The sequence below is a fragment of the Chiloscyllium punctatum genome, chromosome 4, assembly GCF_047496795.1.
Source record: "Chiloscyllium punctatum isolate Juve2018m chromosome 4, sChiPun1.3, whole genome shotgun sequence".
Classification (NCBI taxonomy): domain Eukaryota; kingdom Metazoa; phylum Chordata; class Chondrichthyes; order Orectolobiformes; family Hemiscylliidae; genus Chiloscyllium; species Chiloscyllium punctatum.
This window is the reverse complement of record NC_092742.1, coordinates 86,974,961-86,992,175: the sequence shown is the minus strand read 5'-3', so window position 1 is coordinate 86,992,175 and position 17,215 is coordinate 86,974,961. Positions and strand designations below refer to the sequence as shown.

At 43.4% G+C, this 17,215-nt stretch overlaps 1 protein-coding gene across 6 annotated transcripts in view; it reads right to left on the bottom strand.

The window, feature by feature from the left end:
* LOC140476501 (regulator of G-protein signaling 6-like) overlaps positions 1 to 17,215 on the bottom strand; it is a 613,759-nt gene that overhangs the window by 62,960 nt on the left and 533,584 nt on the right. For all 6 annotated transcript variants that reach the window (XM_072569231.1, XM_072569230.1, XM_072569235.1 and 3 more), the window contains one exon: positions 10,711 to 10,762. In XM_072569231.1, coding sequence (XP_072425332.1) covers positions 10,711 to 10,762 — 52 coding nt within the window. The remainder of the gene's footprint in view (positions 1 to 10,710; positions 10,763 to 17,215) is intronic.

Below are 17,215 nucleotides of genomic sequence, written 5' to 3'. Positions count from 1 at the left end.
TATTCACCCTATCCATGCCCCCCATGATTTTATAAACCTCTATAAGGTCACCCCTCAGCTTCCGATGCTCCAGGGAAAACAGCCCCAGCCTGTTCAGCCTCTCCATAAGACCATAAGACATAGGAGTGGAAGTAAGGCCATTCGGCCCATCGAGTCCACTCCGCCATTCAATCATGGCTGATGCGCATTTCAGCTCCACTTGTCAGCGTTCTCCCCGTAGCCCTTAATTCCTCTAGACAACAAGAACCTATCAATCTCGGCCTTGAAGACATTTAGCGTCCCGGCTTCCACTGCACTCCGTGGCAATGAATTCCACAGGCCCACCACTCTCTGGCTGAAGAAATGTCTCCGCATTTCCGTTCTGAAATGACCCCCTCTAATTCTAAGGCTGTGTCCACGGGTCCTAGTCTCCTCGCCTAACAGAAACAATTTTCTAGCATCCACCTTTTCAAAGCCATGTATTATTTTGTACGTCTCTATTAGATCTCCCCTTAATCTTCTAAACTCCAACGAATACAATCCCAGTATCCTCAGCCGTTCCTCATATGCTAGACCTGTCATTCCAGGGATCATCCGTGTGAATCTCCGCTGGACACGTTCCAGTGCCAGTATGTCCTTCCTGAGGTGTGGGGACCAAAACTGGACACAGTACTCCAAATGGGGCCTAACCAGAGCTTTATAAAGTCTTAGTAGTACATCTCTGCTTTTATATTCCAACCCTCTTGAGATAAGAGACAACATTGCATTCGCTTTCTTAATCACAGACTCAACCTGCATGTTTACCTTTAGAGAATCCTCGACTAGCACTCCCAGATCCCTTTGTGCTTTGGCTTTATTAAGTTTCTCACCATTTAGAAAGTAGTCCATTCCTATATTCTTTTTGCCAAAGTGCAAGACCTCGCACTTGCTCACGTTAAATTCCATCAGCCATTTCCTGGACCACTCTCCCAACCTGTCTAGATCCTTCTGTAGCCTCCCCACTTCCTCAGTACTACCTGCCTGTCTACCTAACTTTGTATCATCGGCAAACTTCGCTAGAATGCCCCCGGTTCCCTCATCCAAATCATTAATATATAATGCGAACAGCTGTGGCCCCAGCACCGAACCCTGCGGGACACCGCTCGTCACCGGCTGCCATTCTGAAAAAGAACCTTTTATCCCAACTCTCTGCCTTCTGTTAGATAGCCAATCCTCAATCCATCCCAGCAGCTCACCTCGAACACCATGGGCCCTCACCTTGCTCAGCAGTCTCCCGTGTGGCACCTTATCAAAGGCCTTTTGAAAGTCCAGATAGACCACATCCACTGGGTTCCCCTGGTCTAACCTACTTGTTACCTCTTCAAAAAATTCCAACAGGTTTGTCAGGCATGACCTCCCTTTACTAAATCCATGTTGACTTGTTCTAATCAGACTCTGCTCTTCCAAGAATTTAGAAACCTCATCCTTAATGATGGATTCTAGAATTTTACCAATAACCGAGGTTAAGCTGTAGCTCAAACCCTCTAACCCTGCCCACATCCCTGTAAATCTTTTCTGAACCATTTTAAGTGTTATAACATCCTTCATGGGAGACCAGAATTGTACACAATATTTCAAAAGTGGCCGAACCAATATCCTGTACAGCCACATGACCTCCCAACTCCTATACTCAATGCTCTGACCAATAAATATACCATCACAGATTAAAAATGGGGAAAATTAAGTCACAATCCCTTAAGGACAAGTATTCAGAATTCATATTTCAACTTGCAATCTGTCCATAACATATTGCACAAAACGATTTGTAAGTGGATAAGGCAGCCTCAGCTGATCAGTCAGGTAAGGAATTTAATGTAATTTAATTTAAGGAATTCAACAAGCTTCATAGGGAAATGCTGAACGAGGGAAGGTCAGTAAAGACTGATTTCATGAGATTAAAGATGACACAGTCTATTGCATAAGATAATGTTATAAATGTTAGAGATTGCATTACAAGCTACCCAATCTGATGATGTCACACAGTCTCAACTGGAGAATCAGTTCACCTCTAGATCCAAATGGCATCAGATGTATTATTGCTGGTTCCTGATAGTAATTATGCCTAACTGGATTATTTGTCGTTGTGCAAAACACTACAGATGAATTCCATGCCATTTCTTGCTAAGAATCGCTTTACTGAACAGCTAATAAAACAGGTCACTAAACCTACTATTGAAAGGAGCATTGCCCCACTTCTCCAGTTATAGCTGTGCTCAAATATCCATTGAAAGGGAATACATGGTGTCTATAAGCATCATAGAGGCCTTTATAGACTGGGTGGGATCCACAGAGGCTAGGGTGCATTATCACCCCAGGTAATGTTGTTTCGATTTGAATTTGGTAAGATTCATTTGCAGACTCAGAGGATTCCATTGACTGATTGATTTTGTTTTGGTTAGTGTTACCACTGTCTAATCAGTTGAAGTTTCAAAAGAGTAGAAAGTAGGAGTTTTTATGGAGATTGTATAGTATTTTAAAAGAAAGAAAGGAACAAAGAAGCTACTGGTGTGCTTGTTTGGTGAACTACAGCATGGTGACTTAGTGGTTAGCATTACTACCTCACAGCGCCAGGGACCTAGGTTCGATTCTAGCCTCAGGTGACTGTCTGTGTGAAGTTTGCACATTCTCTGGGTGCTCCAGTTTCCTCCAACAGTCCAAAGATGTGCTGGTAGAGTGGATTGTTCACACTCAGTTGTCTGTAGTGTGCAAGCTGGGTGAGTTAGCCAAGGGAAATGGAAAGTTACAGAGATGGGGTAGGAGGATAGGTCTGGGTGGGATACTCTTTGGTGGGTCGGTGTGGACTTGTTGGGCCGAATGGCCTGTTTCCATACTATGGGGATTCTATAATACAAAACACTTGCCACGTTTAAGAATTGTCTGACATTTTGCTATAAGTGGGGAGCATTGGATTGGGTGGGCCATGAGATAGATGGGGATTTGTCATTGATTGCAACTGTCCATTAACCAATGCCTACTTTATTAACTCAGGGGTCGAGAGTGTGGTCCTGGAAAAGCACAGCAGGTCAGGGAGCATCCATGGAGCAGGAGAATCGATGTTTCCTGATGAAGGGCTTATGCTTTAAATGTCAATTTACCTGCTCCTCGGATACTGCCTGACCTGCTATGCTTTTCCAGCACCACACTCTCGACTTGATATCCAGCATCTGCAGTCCTCATTTCTCCTTCATTAATTTTGAGTCAGAGATGAGGAGGTTTTTATTTCCCTCTTAGAGGATTGTATAATTTTGAAGTGGAAGGCAGCAGAAACAGGGCCATGAAAACTTTTAAAGCACACGGAACTCAGGTTTGATTCCAGTTTCGGGTGACAGTCTGTGTGGAGTTTGCAAATTCTGCCCCACCATGCCTGCGTGTGTTTCATCTGGTTATCTCCCACAGTCCAAAGGTGGATTGGCCATGCTAAATTGCCCATAGAGTCCGTGGATATGCAGGCTAGGTGGAAATGTAAGGTTACAAGGATAGGGTAAGGGGAATGGGTCTGGGGGGGATGCTGTTCAGAGGGTCAGTGTGGACTCGATGGGCTGACCTGAAAATGTGTTACTGGAAAAGCACAGCAGGTCAAGCAGCATCCAAGGAACAGGAGAATCGATAAGCCCTTCTTATGCCCAAAACGTCGATTCTCCTGTTCCTTGGATGCTGCCTGACCTGCTGTGCTTTTTCAGTAACACATTTTCAGCTCTGATCTCCAGCATCTGCAGTCCTCACTTTCTCCTCGATGGGCTGACCGGCCTGTTTCCACATTGTAGGGATTTGATAATTCTACGAGGTAAATGGATTCTTGTTAAAGGAAGGAATTAAAGGTTGTTGGGGTAGTTGGGAATTTGAGATACAAACAGATCAGCCAGAATCTTAGTGAATGGTGAAGCAAACCCAAGGCGCCAAATGGCTCCGAATTCCTGTTTTGGAATGGGCAGTTCTTGGTGGCTGGCTAAGAGCAGTGTTGGAAGCAATCTGAAACAAGTCATCACCGAATGGCAACAAAAGCAATGGACCTGGACAAGTCCTGCAAACATCTTATACTGATGGACAAATACCTCGGAAGGAGAAACAAATTTCCATGTTCATCTGGCTCTCTCTCTCTCTCTCTCGGAGATGGAATGGCAATCCTCATGTAGTTAGAAAATTGTTCATCAAGCGAATTACCCTGTTCAAGCAATTTCTTTTATCTGACAAATGAGCTACATAGCTGAGGTGAAAACTGCTGCCAAGATTTATGGTTATCTCATAAAAAGCTAGTCTCTCAGTAAAAATTAATTCTAAGTTTCCATGCAGTTTAATGCAAAAAAAATTCAAGTTGATTTATGTCTCGTCTATGCAATTTGTAAATTCAGAAGGAATGCAATGTAAAATGTGAGGGAGAATAATAGATTTATTAGAGAGAAAACATTGTTTTTAATTAGTCTTTTCTATTTTGGCCATGGAGGTTGGTATTATACAGTACACAGAAATGATGTACGCAAAATAAATTGATCAAAGTAGTTTCATTTATCATGCTATTAATAAAGATTTCATTTGTACTTAATACAGCAGCTTGTTTCTTTCAATAGAAAAAATTGATGATGTTTAATGGTCTGTCATGCATTTTCTAACCATCCCCTCACTCATACTCATAATCCAAGATTACATATTGAACTAAGCAACTTCAATTCTTTTCCTTTGATGAGTTAAGCTACATAGAAGTAAATTGTAAAGGTGAGTATGGTACCATTGGATGCCAAGATTTAGTTTGTTTGGCAAGATTTGGCTGTCTGCCCATGAGACCGAGAGTGGATGGTACTGTAACTGATAAGTTGTTGTGACACTTCCACTGCATGTGTTTTGTTTTCAATCTGACCTCTAAATCTGGCTGATTTGTAGCCGCCACAACATAATAGTGCAGAAAGGGGTTGATTCTATTGGTGTGTATTATGCGTGGTAATAACCTTTGACATTTCTATTACCTTCAGAAGATTTGGAGATCCCATCCTGGTTAATTGGGAAACTGTTCTGTTTGGATATATCTGCTGAGATGTCCAACTAGACATGACATCCTTTAGCAGGTATGGAATGGAGATTTTGACAATGCATCACTGCACTTCTAAAATTCATTCTCAAGATGTGGGTGTTGCTGGCTGGGCCAGTATTTACTGCCCATCCCGAGTTACCCTTTGAGAAGGCTGTGGTGAGCTGCCTTGTCAAACCACTGCAGTCCATTTGGCAAACTTTGCAGGTGCTAAGAGCTGGATTAAACACCAAATACAGCAAGCAGTAAGGTGGTGTAGATTTCTGATCAGAATGGACATTAATTGGTTATGTAAGGGCCTCAAATGGGGCTCGGCATCGCCTGACCATTGTAAAATTAAAAACAGGTCAGTTTCAGTGGAGTAAAGTTCATTCAGGCAATTTTATGGGCAAGGTGTTTGCAAACATGCTGGGTGGGGCTGCTGAAATTCTGCCTATTGAATATAGCACTCTCTTCACAATTGAAAAATAAACATCAGCAGCAAATCTAGCAGGGGGAAAAAAACAAATTTGTTAGACACTTGGGTCCGATTTTAGCTTCAGGTTTGGGTTTTGGACAAGTTAAACAAATTATGTTAAACAAAAATGGCTGATGACTTTTCAGTACATTCTTCACGCCTGTCCTGTGCTGTGCTTGCTAACTTATCCCAGTCTTCCTCCAGGGACCTTTCTCAAAACTTGAGGGCATAGAGTCATGGAGTCCTACAGCACAAAGACACAGGCCCTTTTGCTCAAACTGGTCCATACAGACCAAACTGTCTGTCCACGCTAACCCCATTTCCCTGCACTTGGCCCATATCCTCATAATCCTTTCCTATCCATGTATTTGTGCAAATGCCTTTTAAATGTTGTTAATGTACCCGCCTCAACCTCTCTGTGGCAGCTCATTCCATATGCGTACCACCCTTTATGTAAAATGTTGCCCCTCAGGTTCTCTTTTATTCTTTCCCCGCGATCCTTAAACTGATGCCCTCTAGTTTTTGATTCCCCAACCCTGGGAAAAAGACTGAGTGCATTCACCCCATCCATTCCTCTCATGATCTCATACACCTCTATAAGGTCCCCCCTCAGTCTCCTACAAACTAAAGAAAAAATTCCTAGCTTGTCCAACCTCTCCCTATGTCTCAGATTATTGAGTCCAGGCAACATCCTTGAAAATTTCTTCTGCACTCTTTCCAGTTTAATAGCATCCTTCCTATAACAAGGTGACCAAAACTGACAACAATATTCCAAGTGCGGCCTCACCGAAGTCCTGTACAACTGCAACATAACTTCCCAACTTCTACACTCAGTGCCCTGACCGATGAAGGCCAGTGAGCCAAAAGCCTTCTTCACTGCCCTATCTACCTGTGACTCCACTTTCAGAGAACTGTGAACCTGAACTCCAAGGTCCCTCCGTTCCACTACACTCTTTAAGGCCCTGTCATTCACCATGAAACTCCTACTTTGATTTGATTTTCCAAAATGCACGATCTCACATTTGTCTGTATTAAACTCCACTTGTCATTTCTTGGTCCACTTCCCCAGCTGATCAAGATCCTTCTGCAATTTCTGAGAACCTTCCTCACTGTCCACAATTTTGCCTATTTTAGTGTCATCTGCAAACCTACTAATCACGCCTTGCACATTCTTATTCAAGTCACTGATATAGATAACAAACAGTAATGGGACCAGCACCCACCCTTGAGGCACTCCACTTGTCACAGGCCTCCAGTCTGACAAGCATCTTTCCACTATTACCTTCTGCTTCCTACCACCAAGCCAATTGCGCATCCAACTTGCCAGCTCCCCCTGGATTCCATGCGACCTAACATTCCAGAGCAGCCTGCCTTATCAAAAGGCCTTACTGAAATCCATAGAGACGATGTCTACCACCCTGCCCTCATCAACCTTCCTAGTCACTTCATCAAAGAACTCTAACAAATTTGTGAGGCATCATCTCCCACTCACAAAGCCGTGCTGACTACTCCTCATCAAACCCTCTCTTTCCAAATGCATGTATACCTTGTCACTCCTTTATCAGGTGTTAGTGAGAGAGGAAGACCATGGACCCGGAATTTATAAGGAAAAGATCAAAGGGTCATACAAAACATGCGAACAAATTGAACACACCTAAGATGGGTCTTAAATCTTTAATCAGTTGGAATGGAGGTGCAGATTTTGATTGATTATTATGCAAATCCCAGAATTTCTTTCAAGTAACTGTTCTGAGATAACTTAAGGTGTTATCAATATAAAGGAGGTGGCACCTCCAGTCAGAAAATGGTGGATAGGTTACAAGCAAGCAGTCAAACTAACATCCTGAAGGAGTGCAACAATTGTGTGCTTCTCCTTCTCTCCAGTGTGCTGCCTTAGCATTCCTAGTGTTCCACTTGGAAAAGAAATAATGACTGGAATATGATAATCTGCAAACCTCTAAGTAGCAATCTCCAATACCAAGATGGTTGTTGCCTGGGTTTCCAGTTTGTGCTACTGTAGAAACTGTCATAGGGTGCTCCCTCATGATGGCTTCTGCTGTGGTGTCAATGGGGGTGACCACTGGGCCCCCGCTAAACAGAATGGTCTCTAGATACTACACAACACTTTGAGACTCATTAATGCAACATTATGCACAAGCTTGGCTGCCTGACGGGCTGCCCAATGCACTGAATTTTTTTCTCACACAGCAGCCTTCTTGAAACCTCTGGTGCGTCAGAGTTCATATTTCTTTCAGGAGGGTAAGAGCTGCAATGGAGGCAGTTCAAAGAATGTTTACTAGGTTAGTCCATTGCATTAAGGGATTTTCTTATAAGGTGAGATTGAGTAAGACTTATTGGAATTCAGAAGAAGTGATCTTAGGTTGTTAGTCTGCTCGCTGAGCTGTTGGATTCGTTGTCAGACATTCCATCACCATGCTAGGTAACATCATCAGTGAACCTCCAGTGAAGCTTCATCGGAGGCTCACTGATAATGTTACCTAGCATGGTGATGAAATGTCTGAGAACAAACCCACCAGCTCAGCGAGCAAACTTACAACCTGAGCTACAAACCTTCTCCAAAATCGCAAAGTGGTCTTCCTGATTCTGAGGGGACTTGACAGGGTAGGTGATGAAAGGAGGTTCCTCCTTGCAGGAGATCTAGAACAAGGGGTCATCATTTGAAAATAAGGAGTATCCCATTTAGGATGGAAATCTCTTGGCATTTTCTACTCCAGAGCCACTGAATATGTTCAGTGTACAGAGTTCTGCTTACCAAGGCAATTAAGGGGCACAAGCAGGAAAGTGGAGTAATTGGACCACAGTCAGACCAGTCATAACCTTACTGAGTAAGGATGAAAGCTTGAGGGTGAAAGTGGGTACTACAGATGCTGGAGATCAGACTCTAGATTAGAGTGGTGCTGGAAAAGCACAGCAGGTCAGGCAGCATCTGAGGAGCAGGGAAATCGACATTTTGGGCAGGAGCCCTTCATCAGGAATGAGGCTGGGAACCTCCGGAGTAGAAAGATAAATGGGAGGGGAGTGGGGCTGGGGAGAAGGTAGTTAAGAGTACAATGGGTGGATGGAGGTGGGGATGAAGGTGATAGGTCGGAGAGGAGGATGGAGTGGATAGTTGGGAAGGACGATTGGCAGGTGGGAAAGGTTATGAGGAATGTGCTGAGCTGGCAGGTTTAAAATGGGGGCAGAGGAAATAAGGAAACTGGTGAAGTCCACATTGATGCCCTGGGGTTGAAGTGTTCCAAGATGGAAGATGAGGCATTCTTCCTCCAGGCACCAGGTGGTGAGGGAGCGGCGGTGAAGGTGGCCCAGGGCCTGCAAGTCCTTGGCAGAGTGGGAGGGGGAGTTGAAGTGTTGGGCCATGGGGCAGTGGGGTTGATTGGTGTGGGTGTCCTGGAGATGTTCCCTAAAGCTCCCTGTGAGAAGGCGTCCAATCTCCCCAATGTAGAGGAAACCGCATCGGGAGCAACGGGTGATACTGGTGGATGTGCAGGCGAAACTTTGATGGATGTGGAAGGCTCCTTTGGGGCCTTGGATGGAGGTGAGGGGGGAGGTATGGGTGCAGGTTTTGCAATTCCTGCTGTGGCAGAGGAAGGTGCCAGGAGGGGAGGGTGGGTTGTTGGGGGCGTAGACCTGACCAGGTAGTCACGGAGGGAACGGTCTTTGCGGAAAGTGAATATATATCCCTGGTGGTGGGGTCTGTTTGGAGGTGGTGGAAATGTCGGTGGATGGTGCAGTTTATGCAGTGGTTGGTGGGGTGGAAGGTGAGGACCTGGTTGGGGGGGGTGGTTTCTGTCCTTGTTACGGTTGGAGGGGTGTGGTTTGAGGGTGGAGGTGTGGGATGTGGATAAGATGCGTTGGAGGGCATCTTTAACCACGTGGGAAGGGAAATTACAGTCTTTATATATGGGGGGCACCTGGTGTGTTCTGTGGTGGAAGTGATCATCCTGGGAGCAGATACAGTGAAGGCGGAGGAATTGGGAATACGGGATGGCATTTTTACAGGAGGTAGGGTGGGAAGAAGTGTAATCCAGGTAGCTATGGGAGTCGGTTTGTTTGTAAAAAATGTCAGTGTTAAGTTGGTCATCATTGATGGAGATGGAGAGGTCCAGGAAGGGGAGGGAGGTGTCAGAGATGGGTGAATTTAAGGTTGGGGTGGAATGTGTTAGACACTGAAAGCTTGAGGGGGCCATATAACCCGCACCTATTTCTCACATACACATAGAAATTAGGAACAGGATACCACTTCACCATTCAATACAATCACAGTTGATGCTCTATCTTAAATCTATACTCCCACTCTCTCCCCATAGATCTTTTCACCTATAACCTCTAGCAAAATATCCATTTCTTTCTTAAGTATATGCAGTGCCAATACTGGTCACTGTACGTTTGAAAGAATGTTAATGCATGGGTAGCAGTTCCGAGACTAATTCCTGGAATGAATGGTTTGCCTAATGAGGACAGGCTAGGCCTGTATCCTTTGAAGTTTAGGAGAGTCAGAGGAGACTCAACTGAGACAGGTTCTAAATAATACAAGATAACCATCAACTGCTGCTTCACCGATAACCATACCATGTTGAAACTTTACGCAGAAGGAGACATTTAATGACTGAACTAGCTGTAAGGCTCCATGTTCCTGGTCAGGAAAATTTCTTTTACACCTACCTGATGTCAAAATGTACCGGGCACTGAATTTTGATAATGCATTTCTGAAGACTGGTGGAATACAGACTCATTCTCAAGGACTGTGGGTGAATGATTTACAGGTGTGAGTTTATGATATGGGATGAATTATACAAGTATTATCTGAAATACCAGGAGACTTAGCATCAAGAGAGGAGGGGTCCAACCCAGTTGATTAATGCGTGCTTCTGACAAGCGACTTTCCACACCAGTCTCCAAAAAATATGCATTATCCGGTGGAGAAGAATAAATATTTGTTCGTGCATCATGTATAGAAACCAGCCAACTCAACCCAGGAAGAGGATACATGTGTCTCACTGTGTTTATTTAGTCCTGAAGGTAGGAAACAGTAAATGGAGCATAAAATCACACAAGGCAAAGGGAATATCGTATTGGGGGGGGGGGGGGGGGGGGGTGCTACTCCTCAGTTCCCATTGTGTTTCTGCCTTCATGAGAAATGTCAAAGAAATTCACAGGCTTTTGCAGAAATGCAGTAAATGAGAGGCAGGCTTACCATAGTCTGTGTTTTCTGGTTCCCAGCAGTTCGATGGCCAAAAATATGGAGCCTGTAATAAAGATTTATTTGTTACTGCACTGAAGATGGAGTAAGGGATATACAGAGAGAAGACGATGCTTGAGTGAGACATGGACACGGTGTGCAGTTAGGAATGTAGTACATTTGTAATTCAGTATAGAGGGAGAATGAGTTGCTCCGTTTTCTACCTTCCTTTAGCTTCCAGAAGCTGTAACACACATTAGTTGCTGCTCAGTTATACAGAGTAGGTGAGAGACAAAAGCAAGTCCTTGAAGAGTAAGCGTTGTGTATGAGTAGTTGGGAGAGAGCATATCCCAAGTAAGTATATGTATCTGGGAATTTGGAGCAATGGGCATTGGGCAATGAACTGGATGGTCTTGCTTTGTTTTTTTTTAAAGCTCAGTGGTCTAGTTAAAAGGTTAATAAGGTAGCTGACTGAGTGGTAGTGAACTGTCAATCACTTGAAGCCTGACTAGGGCTTTAATAGATGTTGATTGCTATTGAATTGATTGCTAGTTTGAGTCACCTCAGCTCAATTTAAGAAAGGGATTGTTGGAAGTACACCATCTGTAAGCTTTGTGCATGAGCAGATGGGAGAGGGGACATCCTGAGTGAGACACAATCAGGGTGAGTATACACCCTTCCACTATCTTTTCACATTTAATCTCATTTGCACTTTTCTTAAACATGAACACATCCCGGATGATAGGGTTTGTCATTTTACCCTAGTTACTGAATTAAAGATAAGCATGATACAAAATGCTCTGCTCCGGGAGGTGGTCAGCTTGAAGGCAGGAAGGGTGCTCCTTTAGGCTGGGTAGAGTCACATCCAAACCACAGCCCACCTTCTCACCTCTGTATTGGCAGCAGTCAAACCAATGGTGAGGTTCTGTCCCATCACTGACTGAGACCTATCAGTGACCAATTGAGGACTACTTGTAGGCTCCAGTCTAAAAGCATTGGGATGAGACCAGATACAAGCAGGCCAGTAGGTCAGTATGTTGAGACAGTCAGCTATGGGTTATTTCCCTTGATCAAAGGTGACCAGTAACTGATTGAAGGACCAGACACAGGCAGGGAGTTATTCGCTAAGAACCGCTCCCTGCTGGGGTCTTAATTCCAAGCAAAGGCCTGCTAATTGGTCTTTCCAATGTTTGACTGGCACTAGATTTGCAGGGCCTTCCCTGATAATGTATGTTTCACTGGTTTTGCAGATGATGAGGTCTCTGCTACCTCAACAAGAATTGAACTATCACCTGGTGGGATGCATCAATTTAGGACTTCTTGGGCTTTATTGCTCATCTATTGAGATCAGCTAATTCAGTACAAGCTTCAGATTGAATCTGGATCTGTATAACTTTGAATGATGTGTACATGTCATACTCTTGTGTTGGTTTCTTTATCACAGAATTACCAATTTCCCACTGGACTGGTAAGTAGCACAGGTTCAATTTATTTGAAATGTCAAACAGGTTTACTTGACAGGTGAACTGATAAACTGTAGTCATAGTGCACCTTATGTACACATCCTTAATGTAGTCTGCTGCAGTTCTGACTCATCATAGCTGCTGGCCACGTGTTGCATGCAAGTCCTTGGTTCATTACTGTCAATTCTTAAAGCAGTAATACAAGGCATTACCTCTTTTTCCCAAGGTAAAAGGATATGCATTTACAGAGAAAGTATACATACATTAGGTAGCTGCACACAAACATTTTTTTTCAGTTCTTAATTGAGTCTATATAATGGTATGGATGGTATAACACTTCATCTGGATCTTGTGATGGTTTAACCTTTTGGAGAGCTGTACTCAACATTTGAGTGTTCTCAACTTGTAGGTGTTGTAACCTATTTGCTGTTAGCATGTTGATTTTTGTCATGTGGTCTTCCAAACCTTCAATATTGAAGCATGACTTTGAGAGCATTCACATTTTAAGAATACTATACACCCCCCAGAGTTTAATTATAGAATCCCTGTAGTGTGGAAGCAGGCCATTCAGCCATTGAGTCCCCATACCTTTCCCTCCAAAGAACATTCCACCCAGACCCTATTCCTGTAACCCTGCATTTCCCACAGCTAATCCACCTAGCCTGCATAGCCCTGGACTTTATGGGTAATTCAGCATGGCTAATCCACCTAATCTGCACATCTATGGACTGTGGAAGGAAACCAGAACACCCGGAGGAAACCCACACAGACACTGGGAGAATGTGCACACTCCTGACGGACAGTCATCCGATGCTGGAATCAAACCTGAATCCCTGGGGCTGTGAGGCAGTAATGCTAACCACAGAGCCACCGTGCCACGCTACAGTTAGTCCCTGTTTCCCTTTCTTCTCAATGGTGTTTCATTAGGTGCTTGTGACTTCTTGGAATCTAGGCTCAGTGTACGCTCTGAGCATAACCAGGGTCCTTGGGTAGGAAGCATTACTCTGACCTTCGGTCTTCTACATAGATCAGACCCATATAACAGTGGTCTACCTTAATGATTCTCCCTTAGTTTTTGGGAAGTTTGTCCTGTATTTCTGAAAACTTGGACAGGTGAGGGCTTGGCAGGATTGTCCTCAGTAGCCTTCTAAATGTGACCTCTATCGGTGACAGTAAGCCCATAACCACAGATGTCGCTATTGGGTGTAGGTTGTTTATGAGTCCTCCATTTTGACACCCTGCATTTCATGGCAAGTGCTTTAAAGGTTAATAAGGTAGTTGACTGAGTGGTAGTGAACTGTCAATCACCTGAAGTCTGACTAGGGCCCCAACAGGTGTTGATTGCTAATGAAGCTTAACCAGTTTGAGTCACCTCAGCTTGATCTAAGGAAGGGATTGTTGGAAGTGCACCATCAGTAAGTTTTGTGCATGAGCAGATGGGAGAGGGTACTATCTTCTTCACATTTAATCATGTTTGCATTTTTCACTTTTGGTTAAATATGAGACTGTTGCCTCTGGGATGGTGTGGTAGGACTGTCGCATTGTTTATCCTCCATTTGGTACACATGTCCCTAAAAGGTCAGCCTGCAAAGTGTGACCCATTGTCAGATATGCTTGCTTCAGGAACATAGAATAAACTGAATATTGGCTGGAACCTTATATTTTTTGCTAAGTATGAATTGTTTTGGTTTTTTTTATTTCTGCTACGAGGTCTGATGAGCTGTTTGTCTGTACCCTTCCAAACTCACCTTATTAACCACTTATCCTGCTCCCATGGCATATCTCGTGTCCAATTCTAACTCCATTATACTGCACACCATTCCCAGAACACTCAGTGGATCTCTGGTGGAAAGCCGAGATTCTGTGTGGCCCCAGCCTTTAAGAGGCTGCTGTGCACTCAGACATGCACTAACGTTCCAAAGCTTCCCTGCTCAGTCAAGATATTCCCAGACGATGTTAGGGAATGGAAAAATGGCATTTCCCTGGCAGGAGATACTGGTTGAGGAGGAGAGGCGGTGGTGGAATGGAGAACAGTCTTCTTTCTTAAAAAAAAAAACAGCCAGGTGAGGCCATTCCTCTAGAGCCTGGCATCTGAGTCGACACCCAGGTCAGTGCAGGAATAGCCAGCAATGCCATTCAATGAGATTTATGGTTGATCTGATAACCCTCAGTTCTATTTCTTAGCTTTTTCTCCATAAACCTTGATTTCCTTACTAATTAAAAATCTGTCTACCTCATCATTCCATGTTTAAATAACTGAATTACACCTGTCACAGACTATTTGAACCAAATGTAGAAGTTCACTCCTGTGAATATGGGAATCAATTTCTCGAATGTTGGGAATTTTGTGTGGGCATCTCTTTAGAGAAATGTTCAGACACCTTTGATCCAAACATACTCTGATGCCATCTTTCATTAGCATGGCATTAAATTGTACAGCGTGTGTGCTGATGTATACAACAGATTATATGGCTTACATTTACGCTTCTCTTATATGTGAACACTGAATTTTCTGGGTGGGTTTATTCTCATATTTGCATTTTCCCTGAGGTCCAATACAGAATCACATTTGAAGGTTCCTCTGGCATTGAATCTTTCTGGGTATATTTATTGCATGTCACGGGCAAACTCAATGTAGATGCTCTTGGCCTATTCTTCTGCAATTAATATTTTAGTGATTTTTGAAGAGTCGTAATGTTGCGTTCCACACATGCTGGCAGTCCTGCTATGGCTGATCCACTAGTGTCCAAATATTTGTGGTTTCCATGCAGAATTGCCTTCACTGCAGTTCATTGTTAATGTACCAACACTAGGGATGGGTGTCCCATGATGTTTGGTCAATTTTGCTGTTGTAGCTTGTACCATTGACTTCCAATGGTCGATATGCACATCATATTGATGTGTCTGACTGATAGGATATTTGCATTAGCTCTTTTTGGTCTTCAATGTGTACTTCCCAATTTTATTCAGGCATGTGATATTAACAGTGACAAAAGCTTCTAATTGTGTGGACGAAGCCTGACAATGTGTTACAATCACATGGAAAACCTGTTTGCCTTCTCTCCACTCTGTACCTTCACCCTGGTCTGCCCTGCTACAAACTGTCAGTTCTTGCTCTTATGAAGGTGTCTGGTGCCCTCCCTGCTGTTGGTGCCAGTATGTTACTTAAGTTTTTTTTTTATTTGGTTGTGTTCATTTGTAGCCTCTGGTTGAATCTTTGGAAAAGGATTTCTTGCAAAGGTGAGCCCAGCATCCTTTAACACTGCACGACTTGCAAAGATTTTGGAATGCAGGACAGCTTTGCAGTTGGTGCAACTGATTGCACCTCCCAGACAACTGTTTGCTTTGAGTCCTGAATACTGTGACAATACTGGTACCTGCACCTATTGTTTGCAGATATCATTATCTGGCTACAGTGGCTTTATATTTTAGCAATATGTTCAATACTCCCTTTAATTCTTTGTTTCAGGGCATGAACCATTGATATCCATGCACAGCACTGATTTCCAAAACTGAACATCAATACATTGGCACACCAATCATCAAACTTGAAGGAACTTCAGAGTGACTTTCAGCTGCACAGCTTCGAAGGAACACTAACTGTGTCAATATATTGATTTTTCTTTTTCTCCAAGAGATCTTTTTGGAAAGCATCAGTATGCATTGAAGCAATAAGCAAATCCATTATTTGCTCAGACAACAAAGTCTCTCAGAAATCACAGTCTTGGCTCTATACCTTTTAAGAAATATAAATTCAAATAGGTCATCTGTGACCCTCTAATTCATGATGGGTCTTCATTTTCCTGATGTTCTCTGTCCCTGGTAGAAAGCTTCACGTGGGACTCAGGGAGATAGTGAGGAAAGAGATCAATCTGACACTGGTACAGTTGAGAAAAGAAGTAAGTCCAACAGTCAGGGCAGGCAGGAACAATGGAGGACTGATAAATTAAACTGCATTTACCACAATGCAAGAGGCCTAACAGGGAAGGCAGATGAGCTCAGGGCATGGTTAGGAACATGGGACTGGGATATTACAGCAATTACAGAAATGTGGCTCAGGGATGGACAGGATACAAATGCGACAGGAAGGATAGAAAGGGAGGCAAGAGAGGAGAGGAAGTGGCATTTTTGGTAAGGGATAGCATTACTGCTGTGCTGAGGGAGGATATTCCTGGAATACATCCAGGGAAGTTATTTGCGTGGAACTGAGAAATAAGAAACAGGTGATCACCTTATTGGGATTGTATTATAAACCCCCCTAATAGACAGAGGGAAATTGAGAAACAAATTTGTAAGGAGATCTCAGTTATCTGTAAGAATAATAGGCTAGTTATGGGAGGGGATTTTAACTTTCCAGACATAGACTGGGACTTGCCTTAGTGTTAAGAGTTTAGATGAAGAGGAATTTGTTAAGTGCATACAAGAAAATTTTCTGATTCAGTATGTGGATGTACCTACTAGAAAAGGTGCAAAATTTGACCTACTCTTGGGAAATAAGGCAGGGCAGGTGACTGAGGTGTCAGTGGGGGACCACTCTGGGACCAGTGACCATAATTCTGTTAGTTTTAAAATAATGATGGAAAAGGATAGACCAGATCTAAAAGGTGAAGTTCTAAATTGGAGGAAGGCTAATTTTGATGGCATTAGGCAAGAACTTTCAAAATCTGATTCGGGGCAGATGTTCTCAGGTGAAAGGAGAGCTGGAAAATGGGAAGCCTTCAGAAATGAGATAACGAGAGTCCAGAGACAGTACATTCCTGTTAGGGTGAAAGGAAAGACTGGTAGTTGTGCGGAATACTGGATGACGAAAAAATGATGGGTTTGGTTAAGAAAAAGAAGGTAGCATATGTCAGGTATAGACAAGATAGATCGAGTCAATCCTTAGAGTATACTTAAGAGGGAAATCAGGAGGGCAAAAATGGGACATGAAATAGCTTTGGCAAATGGAGTTAAGGAGAATCCAAAGGGTTTTTACAAATACATTAAGGACAAAAGGGTAACTAGGGAGAGAATAGCGCCCCTCAAAGATCAGCAAGGCAACATTTGTGTGGAGCTGC